Source organism: Cryptomeria japonica, chromosome 3 (assembly GCF_030272615.1).
Source record: "Cryptomeria japonica chromosome 3, Sugi_1.0, whole genome shotgun sequence".
Classification (NCBI taxonomy): Eukaryota; Viridiplantae; Streptophyta; class Pinopsida; order Cupressales; family Cupressaceae; genus Cryptomeria; species Cryptomeria japonica.
Genome location: NC_081407.1, coordinates 223,644,640 through 223,667,486, shown reverse-complemented (window position 1 = coordinate 223,667,486; position 22,847 = coordinate 223,644,640). Strand labels below are relative to the sequence as shown.

General features: G+C 37.8%; 1 protein-coding gene across 1 annotated transcript in view; it reads left to right on the top strand.

Moving 5' to 3' along the window:
- The first annotated feature begins 481 nt into the window (after positions 1-481).
- The window catches only part of LOC131075442 (uncharacterized), an 80,142-nt gene continuing 57,776 nt past the window's right edge, over positions 482-22,847 (top strand). The window contains exon 1 of the mRNA XM_058012283.2: positions 482-1,216. Coding sequence (XP_057868266.2) covers positions 725-1,216 — 492 coding nt within the window. The 5' untranslated portion in view covers positions 482-724. The remainder of the gene's footprint in view (positions 1,217-22,847) is intronic.

The following is a 22,847-nucleotide window of genomic DNA, read 5'->3' as shown; positions in this document are numbered from 1 at the left end:
AAATTTTAGCATAATTTGCACCTAGCACCTCGCTTCTCCTAATTATTATTTTTTTAACTTTTGAGCTCCCCCTAAGATGTCTTATCAACAAGGATGGAAGTCAGCGATGAAAGAATTCCATACTGAAAATCAACGATTCCAAATTTCTACATTAGAATATCTCCATTTTGTTTTTCTTACTCTACTCATTCTCATTGCCATTTCTCAGTGTCCATTTTTTTAATTTATTTTTCTTTCAAACTAGTCTTTATAAAGACCATTGAACACAAATAAAAAATTCCCCTTCCGCTTTTAATTTTTTTTGCAACCCAATGTAAATGACACCTTAGATTTCCATTCGACTTTGTTATTGATTCGACAACCAAGAAATAAGCTCAACCAAAGCATCTACTGATCTAAAATTATTTGTGTGCCTTATCCACTTAAAAAAAAATAAAAATACATGAATTATTTTATTATATCAAAAATTCTAACATCTCATATGTCCCTATTGGAACGATAGGAATATTTGGTTTGAGCGTAATAACAGAGACGTTCAGCACAAATCAGCCTGCGATATTATCTAACCCATCATTTCCAAACGGTAAGAAGTTTTATCTAATCCCCAATGCAATGATATCTTCCAACAGCCTGGAAAGCAGAGTGGCTATGCACAGAAGTATAGGCCAAGTTTCGAACCCGAAAACTCCTTTGATTTAAATTTTGCAGCATTCTAATCGTCTGTATGATGGAAGGCATGCAACGGCAGGGCCAGGATATCATGGAGCATTTTAGCTCCGTCACACGTGGGCTCAGTTCTATGCTTCGCCGTCACCTGGGAGAGCATAGGCGAGGAGAGGAAGGTGCTACCATGTTGCCGTGGCCCTGGTCGGGAAAAAAGTTAGACAGGGTTCAATTTGGAAAGTGGGTTCCTGTAGCGGCTGATCCTGTGGAGGCTAGATTGGGCCAAGTTGTGGTGGATTTCGGGGCCCGCTTGGACGGGGTTGTGCAGAAAATGGTTCAGCATTTGCCTCTGCCGCGGGCATTTCAGCGGGAGGACGGCCTCTCTGAAACCCTAGTTAAGCAGCCACTCACTGGTTCGTCCTCTGGTCACATGGATTATGTTGCTAGGGCTTCTCAGAGGGAGGCTTATGAGGCAAACGAAGAATTTGAAGATATAGAGGATTATGATGTTTTATTCCATGAAAAGATGCGTAGCCAATCTGGCAAACATCAGGTGGGCATTTGACCATGGTTATTATTATTGACATTGTTATTTCTTTTTGAATTTTCTATATTTATTTGTAAATTTCCCTTGGGAGGTGTATGTTGCATCCACACTAGTTAGGATGTGATGTTTTTCATAATTTCAAGCATGTCATCCGATCTTATCTACTGGGTACTTTACATAGATATTCGGATATATGTTTGTCTCAATTTCAAACATGTCTGGATGTATGTTTTGCCCAACTTTAAATTTAACATCAGGAGGTATAATTTACTGCCTAATGGACTTTTGCTCGATCTTATCATTGGGTACAAGATTTAGAGTTTAATTTATGCATTTTTTCATACCATTAGAGAGGGATCTTTTGGGGCTGTCCCATATTATATAAAAAAACTGTTAAATAAACGTCCATTAAAAAAACATTATAACTACAAAACTGACCAACCAGAAGCTGGCTGAAAAGAAATGACCAAAGCAAAAGTCCTGTACTACCAGGTAGGAGAAGCACACTACCCCAATAAAACTAATACAAAGCAACCTGAATGAACAAGGGCCAATAAATAGTGAAAGGCAGAAACCAGACTAGAAAACAACAATAAAACAATAAAAAAAGATAGCACAAGACCTTAAAACTAGTGACTCCCAACCTTCTAAGTTTCTAACCCACCACAGCCATCAGATGATGTTTCAAGAACGCCGACATTACATTCCAGTCTGGTGTTGGGCCACAACCTGCATTAGAGCTGAGTTCTCAACACCACGAGAATGCACCAGCAAAACACACCCTGGATAACCTGTTGATGCTTCTTGCTATGTACCAGAACCTTCCCTGCCAGAGTAGTAAGTCCAAAAGCACTAACCACCTGTAAAATGCCATTCTTGTGAGAAACAAGCGGGATCTTTACAACCATACAAAGATCAAGCCAGAACAACGTTGGGTCTTGAAAATCATCCTGCAGAGTCTAAACCTCCAAATACAGAGCTGCAATTCATTCACCGACAAAGGGGCCAAAGGCTTTGTTAAGGCATTTGAGCTGGTCATAGCATCAAACACACCTGATCTCATCACCACTGACCAATCGTTTTGCATCTTCAAAACCTGTTGCAATCACCACATGTATATTCATATACTTGAAATGGAAAAGCATACCAGAAAACTGTCCCCATAAATCTTCAGACACTACCACCACATTTAAATTTTCTTTAAAGCCCACCAATATTGAAGCCCTAGAATCCTCTAGAGTCCTAGACCCTCCTGGTCCAGCACAATATTTATGACATTCAGCAACAACAGGGAGCGGCATTGAAATATCGTGCACAGGCAATTGTCTGAGACCATCCCTCACAAACGGGTTCCTTGAAATAAAGGAATGGCACTTAGGAGCCACAGTGAAGAGAGCCTGATTGAACAAGACTACCATCAGAGTCCCTTATTAGAACTCCATGATCTGCCAGGCCAGAATTCCCTGTAGTAGTGCCATCAAAGTTGACTTTATACATGTGCACAGGGGGTGGTTTCTATACAACATTATCTCTTAACATATTTTCTCTCTTACCCATTTAATGGGGAATTTTATGGTATGCTAATTCTTCACCCTGGATTCTGTATCAAAAGCAAGAAATTATTTTAAGCCTGGGTAAATCTTTATTCAGAAATATTTTTTTGATTGAAATACAGAAGCTATAAAAGGATCTAGATTAGTAGATGTTAACACAGAAATAATTCTGTAATAAGGTATAGGTTAGTAGATGTTAATTGTCACAACCCCACCATGAATAAGCAGACATAGCTACTTGGGTTAAGGGGAAGGGCCTACCCATAGAAGATGCTACTTGGAAAGGAGAAGAAATCTTCAATCATCCAAATTTGAAATTGCTTCCTGTCAATCTTGGGAAGGGCAGATTATCACGACCCCACCATGAGTAAGAAGACACAGCACTGGGAAAATCGTCTTAACCTAAGACTTCATGATTTTCCAATTGATGATGATACAACCCAGCAATCTTACATCAGCAATAAGGCAGCAATCCCATCACGATATCGTATGGGTTGAGAAATAATGATTGGGCGGAGTTTAGTTTAAGTGTGGTTTATCTCCAAGAGGTGCGATTCACCTAAAGACTAGATAAGGGCAAAGGGACATGAAGACAAGGGACATCCCTTTGCAAACAAGTATCTGTGAGAAGAGATATACATCTTCACCCAATGAGAAGGTATAAGCATCAATATCAATCTCCAAGTGAAGGATCAAGACAGATTCACACATCAGCAGCAATCAATAAAAAGGAACACAAATATAGATTAGGAAAAGACCATTGTTGAGTAGCATGTGCAGACTGGGATCAGGCCTACAACAGATCAAATCTGTTAATGTTAGAACCAGAAAGGAAGACACAGAAATCTGAAACTTAGAAAAATCTCACAAGAACAAGATACGCGGAATTTTATCCTGGGAAAACCCTCCACCTGAGGGTGAAAAACCCAGCCACACCAAAAATCAACCTTTATTAAAGGCACAAATCTGATACAAAGCTTCACAAGCTTAATCAAGCAAGGATCTAAACATGATTGTTTGCACTTAAAAATCAACAAAATAAGTCTATAACATCTCAGGGAAATTGATGGTTTCTACCATATGGCTAGCACATAAGCTCTCTGCAATATGAAATACTCATACATCAATCATATATGAAGAGAAGATACAGAAACGCAGATGATGATCCAAGCTTCTCACAGGAATGATCTCATAAGCAAATTTATATATCTCGACTCCCTTATTAACATCTTGCATGCACCCGACAACCTGCTAACACTGCTATGTATAAGAACAAGGCTCGAAGATATCTCTTGACGGAGGAAGATGGAAAGCTGAAGTGCCATAAGCTATCAGCAGTTACAAAGTGAGCTGTTACGTAAACCGGTTATCAAAAGAGCCACATAGGTGATGAAACAATCTGAACCTCTCAACGGATGAAATACAAGGAGGAAAGAAACCGCTGCCAGCACACACAAGGCTCCCATGATGCTGCAAGTCATACACACAGGTCGGTGACGGTTATCAAGGAAGCCGTTACCCTTCCAGCTATGAAGAAACCCAAAGAATCAAACGCAGAACTCAAAATTGTTGAACAATATAGATTCACAACCATCGCAAGGAAAATAAAATCTCCTGCAGCGTACGCAAACATTAACAAAATACAGATACATTATATCAAACAGACAATAGTATTAATAGTTATCTTTGTGTTATAGTTGTATAGCCTATGCACTATAAGATAGCATTTATTATATTATCTCTTATATGTATTGGATGTGAAATATATATGCTTGAACATAAATCTGTTTGTAACCTCACAAGCAATCATATAGGTAAGGGAAGGAGGTGTAAGGAAGGGGAGCAATTATAAGACTGCCATCTAATGTAATGTCTCCACTTTGAAATACGATTTAATGATAAATAATAATAATAAAATTTAAATTGAATATAATTAAATTTTAATTAAGTTAATGAATGGTCAAAGGCATGAAATGAAAAGTTGTGACTCCCTTAAACATGAGATATAAAAGGGAGAAGAGAACCTCATTTGAGGGGGATAATTTGGGAATCAGAAGTGCAAATCTGATTTAAATAAGGAATGCAGATCTGATTGTGAAGGGTTGTATCCCTTTCAAAGGGCAGAAGTAATTAAGAGTTGCACTCTTTCAAAGGGTGCTAATGGTGAAAGGGTGTGTCTCTTGCCAAAGGGCATCCATAATGAAGAGGTGTGACCTCTCCCTCATATTGAGAGATATAAAGAAAATGAATCAAAAGCATCCAGTGACATCACCATCGATCAAATCAGATCAGATCAGAACTGTTATTAAGTTACAGGCATCAATTAGCCATGGGGAATTGGATCATTTATAACAGATTGTTTTGGGATATAGAATAAGCAGATCAACAGAATCATCAACCAGCAATTGGGGTTAAAATCTCAGCCATAGAGCAATTAAATCATCGATGAAGATGTCTATATCGAACGATCAATTGAATGAAAAGCAAGAGATCAGATCAGACATACAGATCTGCAATCAGTAATCAGCAGACTGATAATCATAGAAGGGAAACAATTCAATTAGCATCACTGCTCATAAAGAGCAGATCAACCATAAGATATGTAATCATTCCAAATCAAGCATCGAAAGAGACAAGCAAGTCAATCAATCCAAATAGAATATCTGATTTCATAATTAATCAAGTTAAAGTCAGTAGACTTTGACAGGTGCTTGGGCAAGAATTAGGGCAATCGCAAAAGGGGACATTACATCTAAGTAGGCCACCCCATGGTGGATGTCCATGTGTGCCTGCCACTTGGGGCCAAGAGGGTGAATGTCCGCTCTTGGGCTTAGGTAGATGGATTACAAGGCCCCCTATTGTGATCTCCTCTCCCATCTCTACAATGATTGTCTATTGTCTTAAAGGGATGAGGCATGATTAGGGAAAGTAAGTACAAGCACCCACCTAGGTAGACCACCCAGGTTGGATGTCCAATGTGCTTGCCACTTCAGGTCAAGAGGGTGAGAGTCCGCTCTTGGGCTTAGTGCGAGGATGGATTTAGGCAGACCTATCATGTTTCCTCCTCCAACTCCTATTGTGATTGAATACTATATTACAAATATAGATATGACCAACAATGAGGTACAAGTTAGTAGATATTATCATATTAACATGGAATGAGATCCTGAGCAAGGAATTATACTCTGGCTATAGGTGGTTTTGATAAGTTCTAGCTTACTGTTAATTTTAGTCAAGAGGTCAAAACCCAGGGTCATAAAATTTGAACAGTTTATAAGGTGAATGAAAAGTACTTTTCTTTTGGTTTTCTACTGGGGGCTCATTTACTCCAAATTGTTGCCTCACTTGGTGGTGACCTATAAAATTACATTTACATAATTGAAGCTTATAATTTTAAGAAATAAATTCACATGTTAAATAAGTAGAAGGCAAGGGGGTCCACAAAGTGCACAAGAACTGCCAAGTGATGTTAGTAACACAGAAGAGAATGATGCCAACGCATAAATATGAATTCTACACATTTGTAGAATAACAGTCTTCAGAGAACGTTAGTAATATGCGTACTAAAGTCTAAAATCTCTCCATAAGGATCAATACAAATATTTACATTGATATGTAATTACTTATAAGTTCTTATACAATGCATTGCAAAAATTTCACCTTAACTTCAGAAATTAAGAATGATTTTGGAATTTCTATTTCAAATTTTGGGGACAGTGGATAGGGTTTTAGGAATGACAAAGAATTTCTGGGTGTGGGTGACAACTATTAAAATAATGACTCTTTGAATATTAAAATAAAATTGAATTAAAAATAACTAAAATATGCTAAAAAAACTAAAAGGTCATGTCACAATGTACCAGGTTGATGAAATGTCCTATGATAAATATAACTTTACAAGTTTTGTCAGAATGTACTAATCGATGATGACTTAGTCATCTTCCTTCCACCCTTCAAAAGCAGTAGGGCAGAGAATGCCTTTCATTTGACAATGAGGGGACCAAACTATATGAGATTAGATTCTTTGTACTGCCCTTATCAGTGATGAAATGTGCCATCTGGTCCTTCATCTGGCAATGGTGTTTGGAAAGAGTTTCCTTTTTACAGAGGAATATTGTGAAGTCAAAAGCACAAGTTGTGGGCCAAGAACATTGAAGTTGGATATTTCAGTGGAATTATTTTTCTAAGATTCCCCTCAAGTGACACATGCTTTAGACTCTCTTACTACATCTAAACTTTTTTCACCAGAGGGCTCTCAGGATTTTCAATAAGTAAATGCTAAAATATTGTTCAACAAATGTGATTTAAGATCTGGGTCTGTACTCCAAATTTGGATAAGATATATTCATTTGACAATTGGAAGAAACGGAACGAACATCAATCTGTTGAGTTTTTCTCTTAAGGAAACACTCTGTGGCAATGACTTAAATAAACACTTTCTGCAACTTCCAGATTATAGAACTGGAAAATCAATTTGTAATGTCTAATTGATTCGATTGACATAAGTCTAACCATTGTTTGGTTTGCTTTTCAAATAACCAAGGAGGTAGAATCAGTCATGCAAGAGAATTTTGATAAGTGCTGTATCCAGGTTGGTGGCACTTACTTACTTCAAGATAAAACAACAATATGATCTAGAATGGAGCTATGAGTTGTGTGATCCAAGTTGCACTCCTAAACCATCATGCAGCAACTACTACAAATTAAAAAACTAACAATACTACTACTCGCTGAAACCAACTATACCAGGTATACTATGCCATAAAATGGGCAGCAAACAAAACTAAAGAGAAGCAACCACACACATACAGGCATAGCAAGGACCACCATCCAATTACATCAAAATTGCATATGTTCGTGAGCACAGCTGCCTGGAGGTGCCATTTTCCATCTTTCCTAGAAGCAATTATAGAGACTGTTCCCTGATATGGAGGTGACCTCCCATATGGGCACAAACACACCAGCCATTGTCAATGCACCATGAACATGAAGTCCTTTATCACCTCTGTTCTCCTCACTGCCCTTGTCAGCAATCGATGACACTGTACTTACTGGTCAACTACAGCGTGCCATTATGAAAAGAGACCACCATGTGCCTCATTTCCATGTGCAAGCTGAACTCTTACGGTATTTTGTTGTCCACTTGCAGCTCATGGGCCTCCTGCAGTTGCTTCTACTTTCCCAACACATGTGATGCCCCTCATATTATTTTCATTTATAGTATTCATTGCTTCAGTTGTTCCCATTTGATCAAAAGATTATTTTATTACTTACCATAAATTTACCCACAATTTATTAATAGATATCCTTGTTTATTAGTGTTTATTATTAAGATCCTTGTTATTATTAATATCATCGATTATTAATGCTTATTATTAATATTCATGTTTATTAATGTTCATTATTATTAATAATCATATTTATTATTAATGTGTGAATGAGTATCCACAATTTATTAATATTTATTGATGCCATTATTATTAATGTTCATGTTTATTAATATTCACTACCCATCCCTTACCCACGATGGTCAATGATTTTAATGCACCGTTATGCATTTAATTAGAATAGACGTGACCCATAAGTGAGGCATGTATGTTAATAAAAACCAGGGATTAGTCACTACTTTTTGATCACCAAGATCCCTAATGACAAGGTGAGAGAATACAATGTTTACCTAATCTTATTTATAATTTGGAAAGAAACAAACACGCCATCTCATCTATGAAATTAGATGCTCATACTAATTGCATAATCAATATTTCTCTTTCAAGTCTTAATCATAGACCTTCAAAACAGAGAAAAACAAATGTCAAAATTTCTCCATCCAATTCATATATGTACTCAAAATCCTATACCCTAAATATTAACATTTAGCAATTCAAGTTGTTTGAATACCATTGTGAACATTTGAATGACTACTACTAATCAAACTTCTATAACATTCATGATTGCCTAATAAAATTATACTATTGATTGCACAGTATTAAACTTATAAAAGATGAACAAATTACAAGAATTATACACGACAAATAATTTTTCTTTTATTTATTGATTAGCAAAATACTAGAATTGTCAATAAACATTGACTATTGAAGAAAGTAATTGTAATTAAACTATACCTTATGGTTAACTATTGCATAAAAAGATGCAATGGTAAAATTGCTTATCTATTACTGAAGGAAAGAGATACATTTATAGGTATATAAAATACTGTAGATATTTAATATGCCAACTAATACCTACACACTACAAAAGACATTTAAGATGTCAACTAACTAAATACATTATTGACCATTAATAGTATAAAGAAATATTATTCTAACACCCTCCCTTAATGGTCAATCTATCAAAAACACCAAGTTGCCCCGTGAATTTTACAAACTTATCCGGGCTCAGAGACTTGGTGAGAATATCCGCAATCTGATCCGTTGTGGGAACATATTGCAACTGAATTGATCCTTCTTCTACCAGCTTGCGGATGTAGTGACAATGAAGCTCGACATGCGTGGTACGTTCATGGAAGACTGGATTTTTGGCTAGTTTGAGCACCCCTTGATTATCAAACCTTAGTGTGACAAATTGAGAATCGAATTCTTTCTCAACTAAGGCCTTAAACTGCTGAAATGTACTGAACACATCTGATTTAATCTTGAGAAAATACACCCACATTTTCCGAGTGAAATCATCAACAAATAATAAAAAGTACCTGGACCCAAGTAACAGATGGAGTGTTCATTGACCCACATACATCAGAGTGAACCAATTGAAGGACCTTGGAGGCTTGCCAAGAATCGCCATCCGAGAATGGTGTGTCCGATGCTGCTTCCTAGCTTGATAGGCTCCACATACTCCTTGATTTTGAGGCTGGATCTTAGGTAGACCAGCAACCAAACCCTCCCGAGATAGTTGAGAGAGATGGTGCACGTTTAAGTGCCCATAACGTTGATGCCAAAGTGTTCTGATGGATGTACTCCTAGCAGCCAGAGCGTGCTCCTGAGAATTGCCGGAATCAGCAAGTCTATACAAACCATGATCCTCAAGTCCCATAGCGATTGTAGTACGAGTGTCCCTATCAACAATGCTGCAGGTGGACGAATTGAAGATAACATCTAATTGAGGAGAATGCCTCATGATTTTGCTGACAAGGAGGAGATTATGTTCCATGCTTGGAACATAGTAGACATCAAGAAAGAATAAATTTCTACCTCCTGAGTGAATCTGGATAGTGCCCTTACCAGCAACTGTTGTCCTTTGAAGATTATTGAATCCAAGAATGGTTCAAATTTTGTGAACCAATCTCGACGATGAGAAAAATGCCACGAAGCCCCTGAATCAATATACCAGGCAGAAGAGTGTACTAAACCTGCTGTTCTCTTGGCCATAAAAGCATAGAATGCAGATTCTTTCTGCTTAGAGTGCTCTGCGACATTTGCCTTTTGTTGAGACCCTCCTTGCTTCTTTTGTTTAGAAGCCAATTGAATTCAACACTCGACCTTCATGTGACCAAACTTATGACAATAATTGCACTGAACATTTTTCTTCTTCTTGTTGCCCTGAGAAGAACTAGAGCCTTTCAACTGAGAAGATGGAGCATTCCCTTTGTTCTTAGTAGAAGATTTGGTAGGGAACGCTTGCTCGGTGGAGGTAGAACTGGTACTACTTCCAAACTGTTGGCGCCACCAATCTTGCTGTAAAAGCTTGTTACAAAGATCGGGAAACTTCAAATTGATGTTAGTGGAAGTGATATTGAGTGTTTCGATGAAATGTTCATAAGATTTGGGCAAACTCTTCAGAGTGATGACGACCATGTCCTCTTCCTCCATTGTGCAACCAATCGCCTCAAGTTGATCACGGATGTCCTTGATCTTTGTCAAGTGATCTTACAGAGGTGTCCTCTCGTCCATCATAATCGAAAAGAGCATGTTCTTAAAAAAGAATGCTCTGCTCTTGTCAGAGGTTTCATGAAGACTTTTCAAATGATCCCATATCTCCTTTGGAGTTTTTCCGGACGGTACTTGAGGTAGCTGCTCATCGGTGAGAGAGAGTTTAATGAGCATGGCACCTTCTCGGTTGCGCTCATCCCATTTGTCTTGCTCTTTTCCGGTAGTAGTTGGACGATGAGACGTGCCCAAAACAACTGCATCAAGACATTGGTACTAAAAAATTGTCAACACGCACTGCTTCCAGGTGTTGCAATTGCAGCTGTTGAATTTATGGCTACTTTCGAGCATAATGTTTGTTAGAGATGCCATCACGTATCTTGAGGTCAAACTGGTTAAGGCATGAATTCCAATGCACAAAAACCAGCAGATGAAAACAAAGGGTTTTTTTTTTAAATTTGCAAGTTGGATTCTAAGGCAGAAACTGAAACCCTAGCACGGTTTTCGGGGTAGAAATTTTTCGAAAGACCTAGGAAAAAATCTGAAAACAACCCAGATGAGTTTTTAAAAAACGCACAAAAACCCAGATAGCAGTTTGGTGAGAAATCCTAGCCACAAAGAAAGAACCAAGAAATTTGTTATTGTTAGCTGCTGGAAATAGTCTGAGGGTATTAAAAACCCTAGGCGCTACCTAGAAACCCTAGGTGTTGCAAAAAAAAACCTTATGTCACCAAAAAATCGTGGGTTGCAGGGAGAAAACACAGAGTCGCGAAAATAATATTTGCGATTTAGCAGAAAAAAATGCGCAGGTAAGAAAAACCCACGAACAAACCCCAAACTACAGAAAAACGTGAAAATTGTGCGGAATAAGAATTGTCGTCGCAGAAAAAGGCACGAGAAGGGCAGAAAGGGCTGAAAAAATGTAGAGATCGCGTTGCATAAACACAGGGACAGACGAAGACACGTGAACAAAAGACTGCCGACGTTGCACAGAACAAAGTCGCACGGCCGAAAAAGAACACGGGCGACAAAAACAGTCGCTGCTGGCAGAAGAAAACCCACAAACAACGGGCGGAATTATAAATCCCGACGTGGGTAGCTGCTCGTTTTTTAAAACAACGGAAAATTCTCACTCAATAATGAAAATCGCGGATTACAGATTCAAGAAACAGGCCGAAAAATGAGACTAAAAACCCTAGACGGGTTTTAGAAAACAAACTGGAATAATTACGAAAAAAATTCACTAATGGGAAATTAGAATTACAAAAATTTTCGGAAAAATCCACCTGCTTGCTTTGATACCATATTGCATAAAAAGATGCAATGGTAAAATTGCTTATCTATTACAGAAGTAAAGAGATACATTTATAGGCTTATAAAATACTGTAGATATTTAATATGCCAACTAACTACCTACACACTACAAAAGACATTTAAGATGTCAACTAACTAAAGACATTATTGCCCATTAACAATATAAAGAAATATTATTCTAACATTAACAATATACTACTATGGACACTATCTCAATGATATTATCTCTAGTTTATTTGTAACTGTTAATAACAATAAAATAACTAGGATTTAGTTATAATTACAATAAATAAGGAATGACAACAGATCGGAGGCTAATAATATATATAACAACGAACCGGAGGCTAATAACTGGCTTTTGTAATTCATAGGTTACTTGTATCAATTGCTTAAAGAGTGTATAAAGCCTAACTTCCCAAACCTTCAACTAATCAAGATGATTTCATATGAAGGCTATTAAGAACCAAGATAGTTGCAGATAATACTATCTACAAAATCATTATTCCATTACTATAGTTCCATGATAATTATACGAAAGTTACTATGTTCATGTTAAAATTGTCAAATGTCTTAAATGATTGAGGCCAAACTTGACTGTCATGCCCCTGACATTAGTATGAATAACAAATAAAAAGAAAAGAAAAACAATATTTAATATATATAGCCCAACATCCTGGTCGGCGATCTAGAGATAAATACGTAAGGTAAATATTATTAAACAATCCCAATCGGTGACCTGTTGTTAATCATAAGTTATCCTTAACAAAAGCTAAATAGCAGCGATCCATGTAGCCACAATTTGATGAAGGGGCAGCAGTCAGTTAGAAGAGATGTGATAAGATGGGTAAGAGATGTGACTCCTCATCTCTTTGAAAGGCTATACAAGGAGGATCATCATTTGGGGGAAAATGGCATTGAACAGAGACAGCAATCTAAGATATGATCTGATAAAAGGTAGTAATAATCTGAATTTATAAAGCTGTAAGACTTAGCAAAAAAAGTACTATATTTCTGAAGTAATCGGTATGCTATATGTTGAATCCTATGTTTGTTAGGTTATGAATTTAATGACAGATTTTTTTATTTAAGTAATTATGCATTTGACATTTGTAAGGAAATCATATTAACAAATTGCAATAGTTTATGAATTTAATGACAGATTTTTTTATTTAAGTAATTATGCATTTGACTTTTGTAAGGAAATCATATTAAGAAATTGCAAAGGATCATAATAGGGAGGTGCAGGAGTATGGTCCCCCTCAATTAAGTAGTCCACCCATTGAGTTGGTACTTGTGGGACAAGGTGTTGAATTGTCTTGGTTGGATGTTCAGCACTCTTGGGCTTGGTTGAGGGTAGTTGTCCAGGCGCCCTATCGTGCTTTCCCCTCAAGTTTCTGATATAGTTGATCCTTAGGAATAACTATAAGTTATAATGTGCATATTTACAATAAGAGTTTCATTATTATCTTTTTGCTTCATGTTAATTGATTATTTTTCTAAATTCAATTGCTATAGTGTAATTTAGTGAAAGAATACTCTTGTAAATAAATTGTATTATTGGTATTTGTTTTTTTTGAGCAAAATTCAGGTATATCTCAAAAGGGGATATTACGTTGACTAAGTAATGGTTCATAAACTAAGTAGAAAATAACATTTCTAAAAACATGTGAAGATAATTAGGGAAAAAGCAATGAAAATTCTAGTTGTTTAAGTCAAGAAGGATACCTTCATATTAGACCTCATACATATAAGTAACTTATTTGAACTAAGTTCTACCTCATGTAAGATTTTACGCTGACTATTATAGTGATCCTTGAAGGTTAGGGCAGGATGATCCATGCTTCATGTATTGCATAACAAGTGAAGTTAGAGTGGTTGAGTGCACAAACCTAACATTTGATGAATGTCTCTGGATTAATTAACTAAAACACAATTTTATGACCTTCTGATTTGTTGTTACCTTGACCTATTTCATACCATTTAAGAATGATAATAATTAAAAATATATTTCATTTTTGAATGCCCATGTCCTCTAGTATCTTCGCTATCGGTATACTATTAATATGCACACCAAGATATGTAACATAATTGTTTCTCATAAACCCATGCATTTATGTGCCACTTTATATAAATATGCACACCTAGATATGTATCATAGACCTGATGGTTAATAATATAGATTTATTATTTCATTTTGGCAAAGAGGATTAGAGCTATTGATAAGCCAACTAATTATCATGTAGTTAACAATGTTAATTTTAAGCAATCAGTGTTAATTTAAGCAATTAGATTATAATCAGACTGTGAATAAATAGTAACAGCAATAAAGCACAAGACAAAAGACACCAATACCCTGGGAAAACCTCCCTCTTGGAGGTGAAAAACCCAGCCTTAAATACAATATGTATTATCTCAAATGTAGGCTATTACAAAGCAATAACTTATCTCAGATTGCTGTTCAATATATCAGTGAAGATTGCAGCCCTTCATCAACAGCAGATGGTTAGGAGGAGGAGCAGATGTCTAGATCAGATTCGCACAAGAGGAGACCTTATTGAATTCAGATTGCAGATCTTTGACAATTTCGCCACACACAATCAACCTTGAAGAGTTCGCACAATAGCCTTAGACAAGATCGCATGAGGAAGGATAGCTGCTAGGACAGCAGATAGCATTTTCGTGATATGACGATTGTGTAATGGCTTCATTTGCTGTTATATTTATATCCATCTTTGGCGTCAACCCTCAAGTCGGCTTGCATTTAGTTTATTGATTTATTTTATTTATTGCCTTTAATGTTACAAGTTTGGGTCAAGCCCAAAGCTACAATTTAGTGTCTCCACGTTACAAGTTTGGGTCCAGCCCAAAGTTACAATTAATTTCCTCCACGTTACATGTTTGGGTCCAGCCCAAAATTCGATTTACATAAGAGATAATACATGTGTATTTTAATTGTCATTGACAACATTAAAATACAATAGATAGGTATCCGAGCTAGCTATTATTTCAACAAACAAAGCATCTAATAAACATGATTTATGTAGTGGAGAGAAAGATAAGGTATGGTGTAAGCTTGCATTAAATATACTACTAAGGTCATGACATAAAGCCTTCTAATTAGAAGGTGTTCTAAAGTAAGGATATTGGGACAAAAAACTAGCTAGAGGAAATTTTTTACCTTAGGCCAAGCCTTAAACAACCACATCTTTTCCCATGGGAAGGACTTGAAGGGACCCGCCTTAGAGGTGACTAATTTCTAGTATGTCTCTTTGACCATGTCAACTTGACCACTACTATTATGCCAACCAAACATGTCTTCAAAAGTACTCCAAATAGGTCTAAACTTTTGTAACATAGGTGCTAAGTACCTTTGGAATGACTTTGCAAGATCTATTATTTCCAAATAAACCTTTTGTTCTTGTTACTAATCCTTTACCTTTGATTACCACGTCCCTTGCAGACTAGTAGCTAATGTTTGAAAACCCACATTTTCTATAAGGTGTTGGCCTATTAGCTATCCATCTTTCGAAAAACCAGTATTTTTACGATTGTGAATGTCCCAAAAGCCATAACCCTCCATGAGTTTTTCATTGTTCTTCATACTTTCCCATATAGCTAAGCCTTTTAGGAGGTTCATACACAAGAGAACACAGAGAATTATTACTAGATAGGTACTTATCTTTTAAGATATTGCACCATATGCTAGCATTGTTAGAGATGAAGCTCCATATCATTTTAGCCACTAGAGCTTGATTGAAGAATATTTCTCTACATGCTAGCAAGCGGGTACTTGAGTTGATCACTTGTACCCTCCCATAGAAACAACCTCATGATTATAGTCATGTTTGAAATAAAATTCTTGGGAGCTTTGGTCAAAGAGATTGGAATGGCTTGGAGCACTAACTCAAGTAACACCCTTCTTCTAGCCAAATACAACCACCGTCTGTTTCAACCTTCCAATTTGCTTGAGAATTTTGAAAAAGAGAAACCCATAGGTGGTATTTATTGCTTTCGTGGGAGAGGGGGAAACCCAAACAAGTTCATGGGAACCACTCTTTACCAAAAGATAAGCATCTATGTGAGATTCACAATGAAGATTTTAGATTTTTTCTCAATTAATTTTTGGCTAGAAGCCTATTCATAACAGCTAGAAGATTGCTGATATTCCTTACTTCCAAAACATATAAAGGAGCAAAAAAAATAATATCATCCACGAATTGTTGATGGGGAAGAATCTTACCAAAGATAGAGGCTTTCAATCTTTAAGAAAACCAATCTTGTGACCTAGGGTTTAAGCTATGAGGATAAAAAGATAGGGGATAAAGGGTTGCAGACCTGTAGAATAAAGGGTTGGAGACCTGTAGAATATAGGAAGAAACCTTCATTAAACCATTAGATAAAGGCTAAAACAAAGAAATTGGTAGATGAGTAGTGATTCCTTACCAAGATTCTCCACTCCATCTCAAAACCAAACCTCTCGAGTGTATGGAAGTTAAGTAGTGGAACAACTTCCTACACTAACCTTGAGAGGAGGATAATGCAAAAACTTTTATAGATCGTTACAGCAGTTACAAAAACTTAACAAAAATTATCAAAATATCATGCATACCACAACACAGCAATACAATGATTTACGTGGGGAAAACTCTTTTGGGAGAAAAACCCCACACTCCAAAAGCAACTCAATATATTATTCAGCAATCAATAACAGATTACAATATACTTGCAGAGCAAGCTCTTCACAGGAGTACCACTAATCAAAGACTCAAAGGTAACTCAATCGCCATAAGACACTTACACACAACCTCTATCTCACGCACCTCATATATAGGAGATACAATGCAAGAAACCGTCAAACGGTATTACAAAACCATGGGCTAAAACCACCCAATAAGGTGTAGCCGACCTTATCTCCCTTCTAGATGCCCTATGATGTGTTAAAACACACATCAACACATGTCCCTCCCTTTTACAACTCATTTATGTGTCTGATGTATTTTATATATCCTATTTCAGGAGTACAAACTTTCAAAGGCCTTAACTTGAGAATTGTGTGTCCTATTGACCAACCGTTTGAAGCGCTTGAAAGCTCGCGAAGTGCTCTATTGCGTCATAAGCCGCTACGCCGCTTACACCCACTTCTCAAGGTGTTTTGGGGCCTTTAAAGTCCTCAAAATTTAATTTAAACCTTTCATTGCACCCCTCCAAAATGGAAAATTTAATATCTTCAAAACTAGCTGTGATCTTGCGACGTAACTTTATCAGAGTGCTTATCTAGCCAACTAGAAGCTTCAGGGAGAATTTAACACCATTTCGTGCTCAAATGAAAACTTACTATAAACAGTAACCTCATGTAAATGCAAGGTTGAGACACCATTTTTCCCAACATCGAGCACCCTATGTAGATAAATCCAGTTTACTCTAGACTAGGCCTTTGCAATCAAGCTTGATAAGAAGACCTTTCCTTTTGTCGGAAGGGAGTGTAAGAGCTCATGAGTTGTAACCATAGTTGGACTACTCGTAGAGTTCAAAAAACTTGCTAGTATTTTTCCCTGGCGAGTAGTTGGACTACTCGCAAGAAAAACTCGTCGAGTTAAAAAGACTCACCCGCCAGTGAATAAAGGGAAAAAAAATGGCAAAAATGAGTCATTTCATCATTTTCTGTCTTGTATTTTGTTGAGAAGGGGAAAAACACTCTCCCAAACACTTGCAAATTGATTTCCATCGATTGAGTCTCATTCTCTTCATCATAATATATACATGAAATATAACATTTAAGTATATACTTTAAGTTATATTTCATGTATATATTGGTAGGATGTTTGAGAGTGGTTTCAAATCTTTAGGAGTTATAATGCAAATTCTAGGTTTTAGAAGATCTTTTAAATTTTCAGACTTAGTCAAATTTCAGTAATCAATATGCTCCTATCAGCATTCTCTCGCTCCCTCTATCTCACTCACTTTATTTGCCTCGAATTTTAGACCTATCTATCTCCCTATCACTCTTCCTCTATCCCCCTCTTTACCACTCTCCATCTCACTCTCTCCTCTCTCCCCCAAGATCTAGACCTAGCTCTCTACCCCTCTCTTTCTCACCGTCAAACCCCCGCGAGGTGTGCTACCTTCAACCTAATTTTATTTTGTAGATGCTTGGTGGCAAAGCTGGGGTGGAAATACCCAAAATCTCAAAAAATTTGCCCTCGGAATCTTATGTCAACCTTGTAGTTCATCCAATTGTGAGCACAACGGGAGCTTGTTTGAGGCCATCCACATGAAGAAGAGGAGCAAGTTAGCTCAAAAACGCCTCAATGACCTTGTCTTTGTGCAATATAATTTTCAATTGCGCATAAGGAAGGTAGAGGAAGCACCAGCTGGTCCAATTGATTTGGATGATATAGATCCTTACAGTGATTGGACATGGTAGGAGCAACCTCCATTGTTTACAGAGAATGACATCAATGATTTGGAGAGGCAAGCTACGAAGGAGGAGGGGGGTGGATTTGGTTTCAAACTGGATGACAGTGAGGAGAATGAGGAGTCATTGCCAGTTCCAGGTGCAGCTAGAGGCAGAGCTATATCCAAGATGGAGGACGAGCCACAACCTGAGCCAATCATACCGATCATCAAGATGGAGGATGATTGATAGGCATGCATCAAAATCATCTTCATAAATCGATTTGGCTCCTTCTAAGTTTCTATAAATCACGTCCCTCTGTCCTGGTAGGTGGAAGGCTTCACTTATAGCTTTCTCTAATAGGTAGGCAAGATTGGTTCCATCCTCAACCACAATTGTCCTTGAGTGTGAATCATAGTGCTTGGCGCATTCAATCATCAATTCATGACATCTAACTGCAGGAGGGAAGTTGTCTGCTTTGATGATGCCACTCTCTATTATCCTCTTGGCTATTGGTGATGGTTTGCCAATATATGGTGTCTCATGAAACTTCTTCACATTGAAGTTCCCAAGATTTGTATCTCCAATGTTGCTCCACCGGGATGTAATCTTGGTCTTGTTGACGTGTATTTGATACACAATCATACACAGAATAAAATACCAATAGGTATCTTATCCTCTCTTAAGGAAATAGTCTCTAACTGCTGAAGATCTGCGAAAAGGATCAGTTAGATGGACTCCAAGGTTCTTTTAGTGGGGTCTCCACGTGTGGACAAGCTTTTTTAGTGGTATGATGTGATTTGCTGTTTCCTCCAAGGCGTCTTACGGATTCCAAAGGCTCGAAGATTTTACTAATCTAAAAGGAACTTTCAAAAAATGGCAAAAGGACAGGGTTTAAGGAAGTCTAATCTAGCCTAACCCTATGAATGACTTAGCGTGAATGAGATTTGGCAAGACTCAACCAACTTCAATTTTGCCATAAGGTAACAACTCAATTGAAATTAGTGCGATCTTCTAAGGTAATAATGGTGTTCAATGCATCAAAGACCAAGGACACTACTATGAAGGTACATATCCTAGATACGAAAATGCTTGAAGGTTAAGGACGCAAAGTGTTTTCCAGTCGACCACGCAAGGCGTTCCTACAATCAGCAAGAAGCTAGTGGTTTGGATTGCGAACCCTACCAAATATCAAATCTCACACTTAGTCTTTCAAATTAACAAACTACTTTGATTGAGTGTGATTCAAGTACATCCAACAACCATGAAGATAACTTAAGAAATTTGCAACAAAACACCATAACTTCAATATTTTATTGATTTCCAAGTCATCATATACAACAATTGCTTGAATTTCTCTCTTCAAGACTCAATCTTGCTACAAAATAGAAATTGCTTCTAACTCTAATCTCTCTATTACATCAACTATTATCTCTTACACTATTCACTATTTTTCTATTACCAAATGAAATGAAAAATGGGGGTATAAATAGCATCCCCAGTTACAATGAAAGGTCCAGATTGAAAATAAATCAATGGACAAGATCATGACACCTAAACCCTAATTAGGGTTTGTTACAAATGACCTCCTTTTTACTGAACAACATTAAATACATAGCCAAATATTAAATTTGGCACAAAAATCTAGGAGGTATCAACCAATGAGAAATAGGATGTCATGTCATCTGTAACAACCTTTCATCTAGAATCTTATTCCCTTTCCAATTCTCTTTCTTAGCATATGCAATGAATTTTGTCACGATTCCTTCGATTTCTGTGCTTGGAATCTCGGGAAGATTCTTGATACTCTCTTCTAAGTGGATAACCTGATCAAATGCATCTAGAAGAGCTGTGTCCCAAGTAGGTTCAAGTTCCTTTGTTCTATCAATCAGGAGCATGGTGGCATACATCTGATCATACTGCTCATCTGTAACATCTGCGTCCTTGCGAAAGATGATCTTGATTCTATCCTCAAATTCTTGTAAATCCACATCTGTCTCGACCTCGATCCTTCTGCCAAGAATGGTACGAAGTACCTCAAATACTCTGTCCTGGATCGGATTGATCACCTCCTCAACTTGACCACATCTAACACTGATGTCCTCGAAGAGAACACTCTTTATATGGAGTAAGGTTGACCACTGAAACAAACTGTGAGAATCACCTTCTAAGATCCTCTCTTGTGCTAAAATTCTTCTGGATGTGTGTCTTATAACTTTCAAGACAGGGATGACAACGTCCTTGGTATGGGCAAACGCAGCTACTGTTGCCATCAATCTGTGAATAATCTCAAGAACTTGGATAGCCTGATGGGTGATCTTCGACATCCTTGTAACAAACTCAATGGCCACCGTGTGAGATCTATCCATCCAACTACATGTGGTTCCTGAATCTTTCTGCTTCATTGATCGATTGAAGGGGCAATGCCTGCAATGGTGATCTAACTGGATCCTGACGTCCCAAAGGTTCATTGATGTGACTGAAATATGTCCTCCATGCACCGACCTCTTTCTCAAGCTTCCTATTCTTTTCTACTTCTTCTCTAAGCTTGTCCTTCAATGCCTCAAATGTGTCGGTGGCATCATCTAAAGTCTGCTCTGCTGTGGATGGTCCTAACTCAATAGTCTGTATATGATAGTCTTCTGCTAGGATCTCACCCTCATATTTGTCTGCTGCCGGTGTAGCTATCTGCAGTTTTCTAGATCCAGTCTCATCTCGAATCATCTTGGACATCTTTGTAGCCTTCTTCTTCTCTGTTGTCATATGTGAACGTCCCACGAGGCTCTCTAAATCAATTGCACTGTCCTCGTCCTCAATTACGATCACCTTAGTCAATCTTTCCTTCAACCAATCTGGGATATTCGATCTTGTCTCTTGAACTTGAATTTCTTTATGTACTATTTCTTCTTGTCTGGGAGGAGATGTTACTTCGTTATCTTCTTCTAAATCATAGTCTTGGAGAGATCCATCTGACGAAACATGCTGTGCCTGTCCTTCCTCCTGCCTATCATTCTGTACCATCGATTCCATGGACTCTTCCACTCGAACTGTTCTATCCTCTGGTCTGGAAGAAGTACCTGGTGTTTGATCTTTGTTGGCACCTTGCTTTTTCTTGGAAGACTCTTTCTTTTCTGATCTTTCCTTTCTCTTCGAACCTCTCGAATGGAGATTGCCCTCACTGGCACATCGAAGGTTACCTTCACCTGAATTCCTAGGATTAGGATTGCCTTCACTAACACTGGCTCCACCTTCGGCTGGTTTCTCTTCCAAAGTAAAAGACATAGCTATGCCCTGTTCTCTCAACTTCTGATGCTGAACGTCTACCCATCTGCGAGTACAAGACAAGACTGGTGCCATCAAATCATCTAAATCCACGGCCTCGGGCTCATTCCAATTCAAACTAATTGTTTTACTTTCTCTATCATATGAAGATTGGATGTGCCTGCCGTTGTCCTGAGCTTGGTCGGCTACTCTGTAAATCTTACATTTCCTGATGAAATCCAAAGGCAATCTAGAATGTATCTTTCGTTTCACTTCGAGATCATCTAGGAGATTCATCATAAAATCTTCAATCTGGTGCTCATGTCTAAATCTTCTACCGACCGTCTCCTCTAAATGTCCATGGGGATCAAAACTATTCCTCCAAGCAAAAGATGAAAAAGGATACAAGGCTAACTCCTTCTCTGCGTCATCCATGGCTGAGACATTGGGACATACCTCAACTGAATTACCCAAAATAATAGGTACCTGAACTCCATTCTGATGTCTGTGTCTGAATGCCTTCACATATGCTGCCAACTGCCTTGTTACTTCAAGTAACACAATTCTGTCTGTCGGGTACCTCGGCAACATGTATGGAGGTAAAGGACATCCATGCACTCTAATGTAAGTGAACTTGGGAAACTGAATGAACCAAGCACCGTACCTCTTGATGAATTCCTGGGCATCCTGAGATAATCTGTTGTGAATCCCTCCTTGCAACGTCCTTGTGATGTTCATCGTGAAAGTATCATTGACTAATTTGTAGTTCTTCCCTGGTGGATGATGCAAGTAGGTATAGGATTCACAAGCTCTGACCTCGCCGGGTCCTCTTCCAATCACTCCTCTGTGAGGTAGTCCTGCGTACTCAACGCTCCTGATTAAGGCATAGATGACGTATGAACTCATGTGGAAGGACTTAGTAGCCCCGAGTCTTCTCAACTGTACGTCTAAGCAATGGCTAATTATCCTAGCCCAATGTATCGTACCCTTTCCTTGAACAATCACCTGGATGAAGTAAAACATCCATTTCTCAAAATAGAAGGCATGAGGTGCTCCTGTAACTCTGTTGAGCATGGTAATCAAATCTCTGTACTCCTCCTGGAAATCAATCCTGTGTGGTGTGTTCGGTACTTTGCTCAGACGGGGACGACTCTTGAGTAGCCAGTTCTTGTTGATTATGTTTAGGCAAGCATCTGGATCATCATCGTACACTGATCTGGCTCCTTCAATGC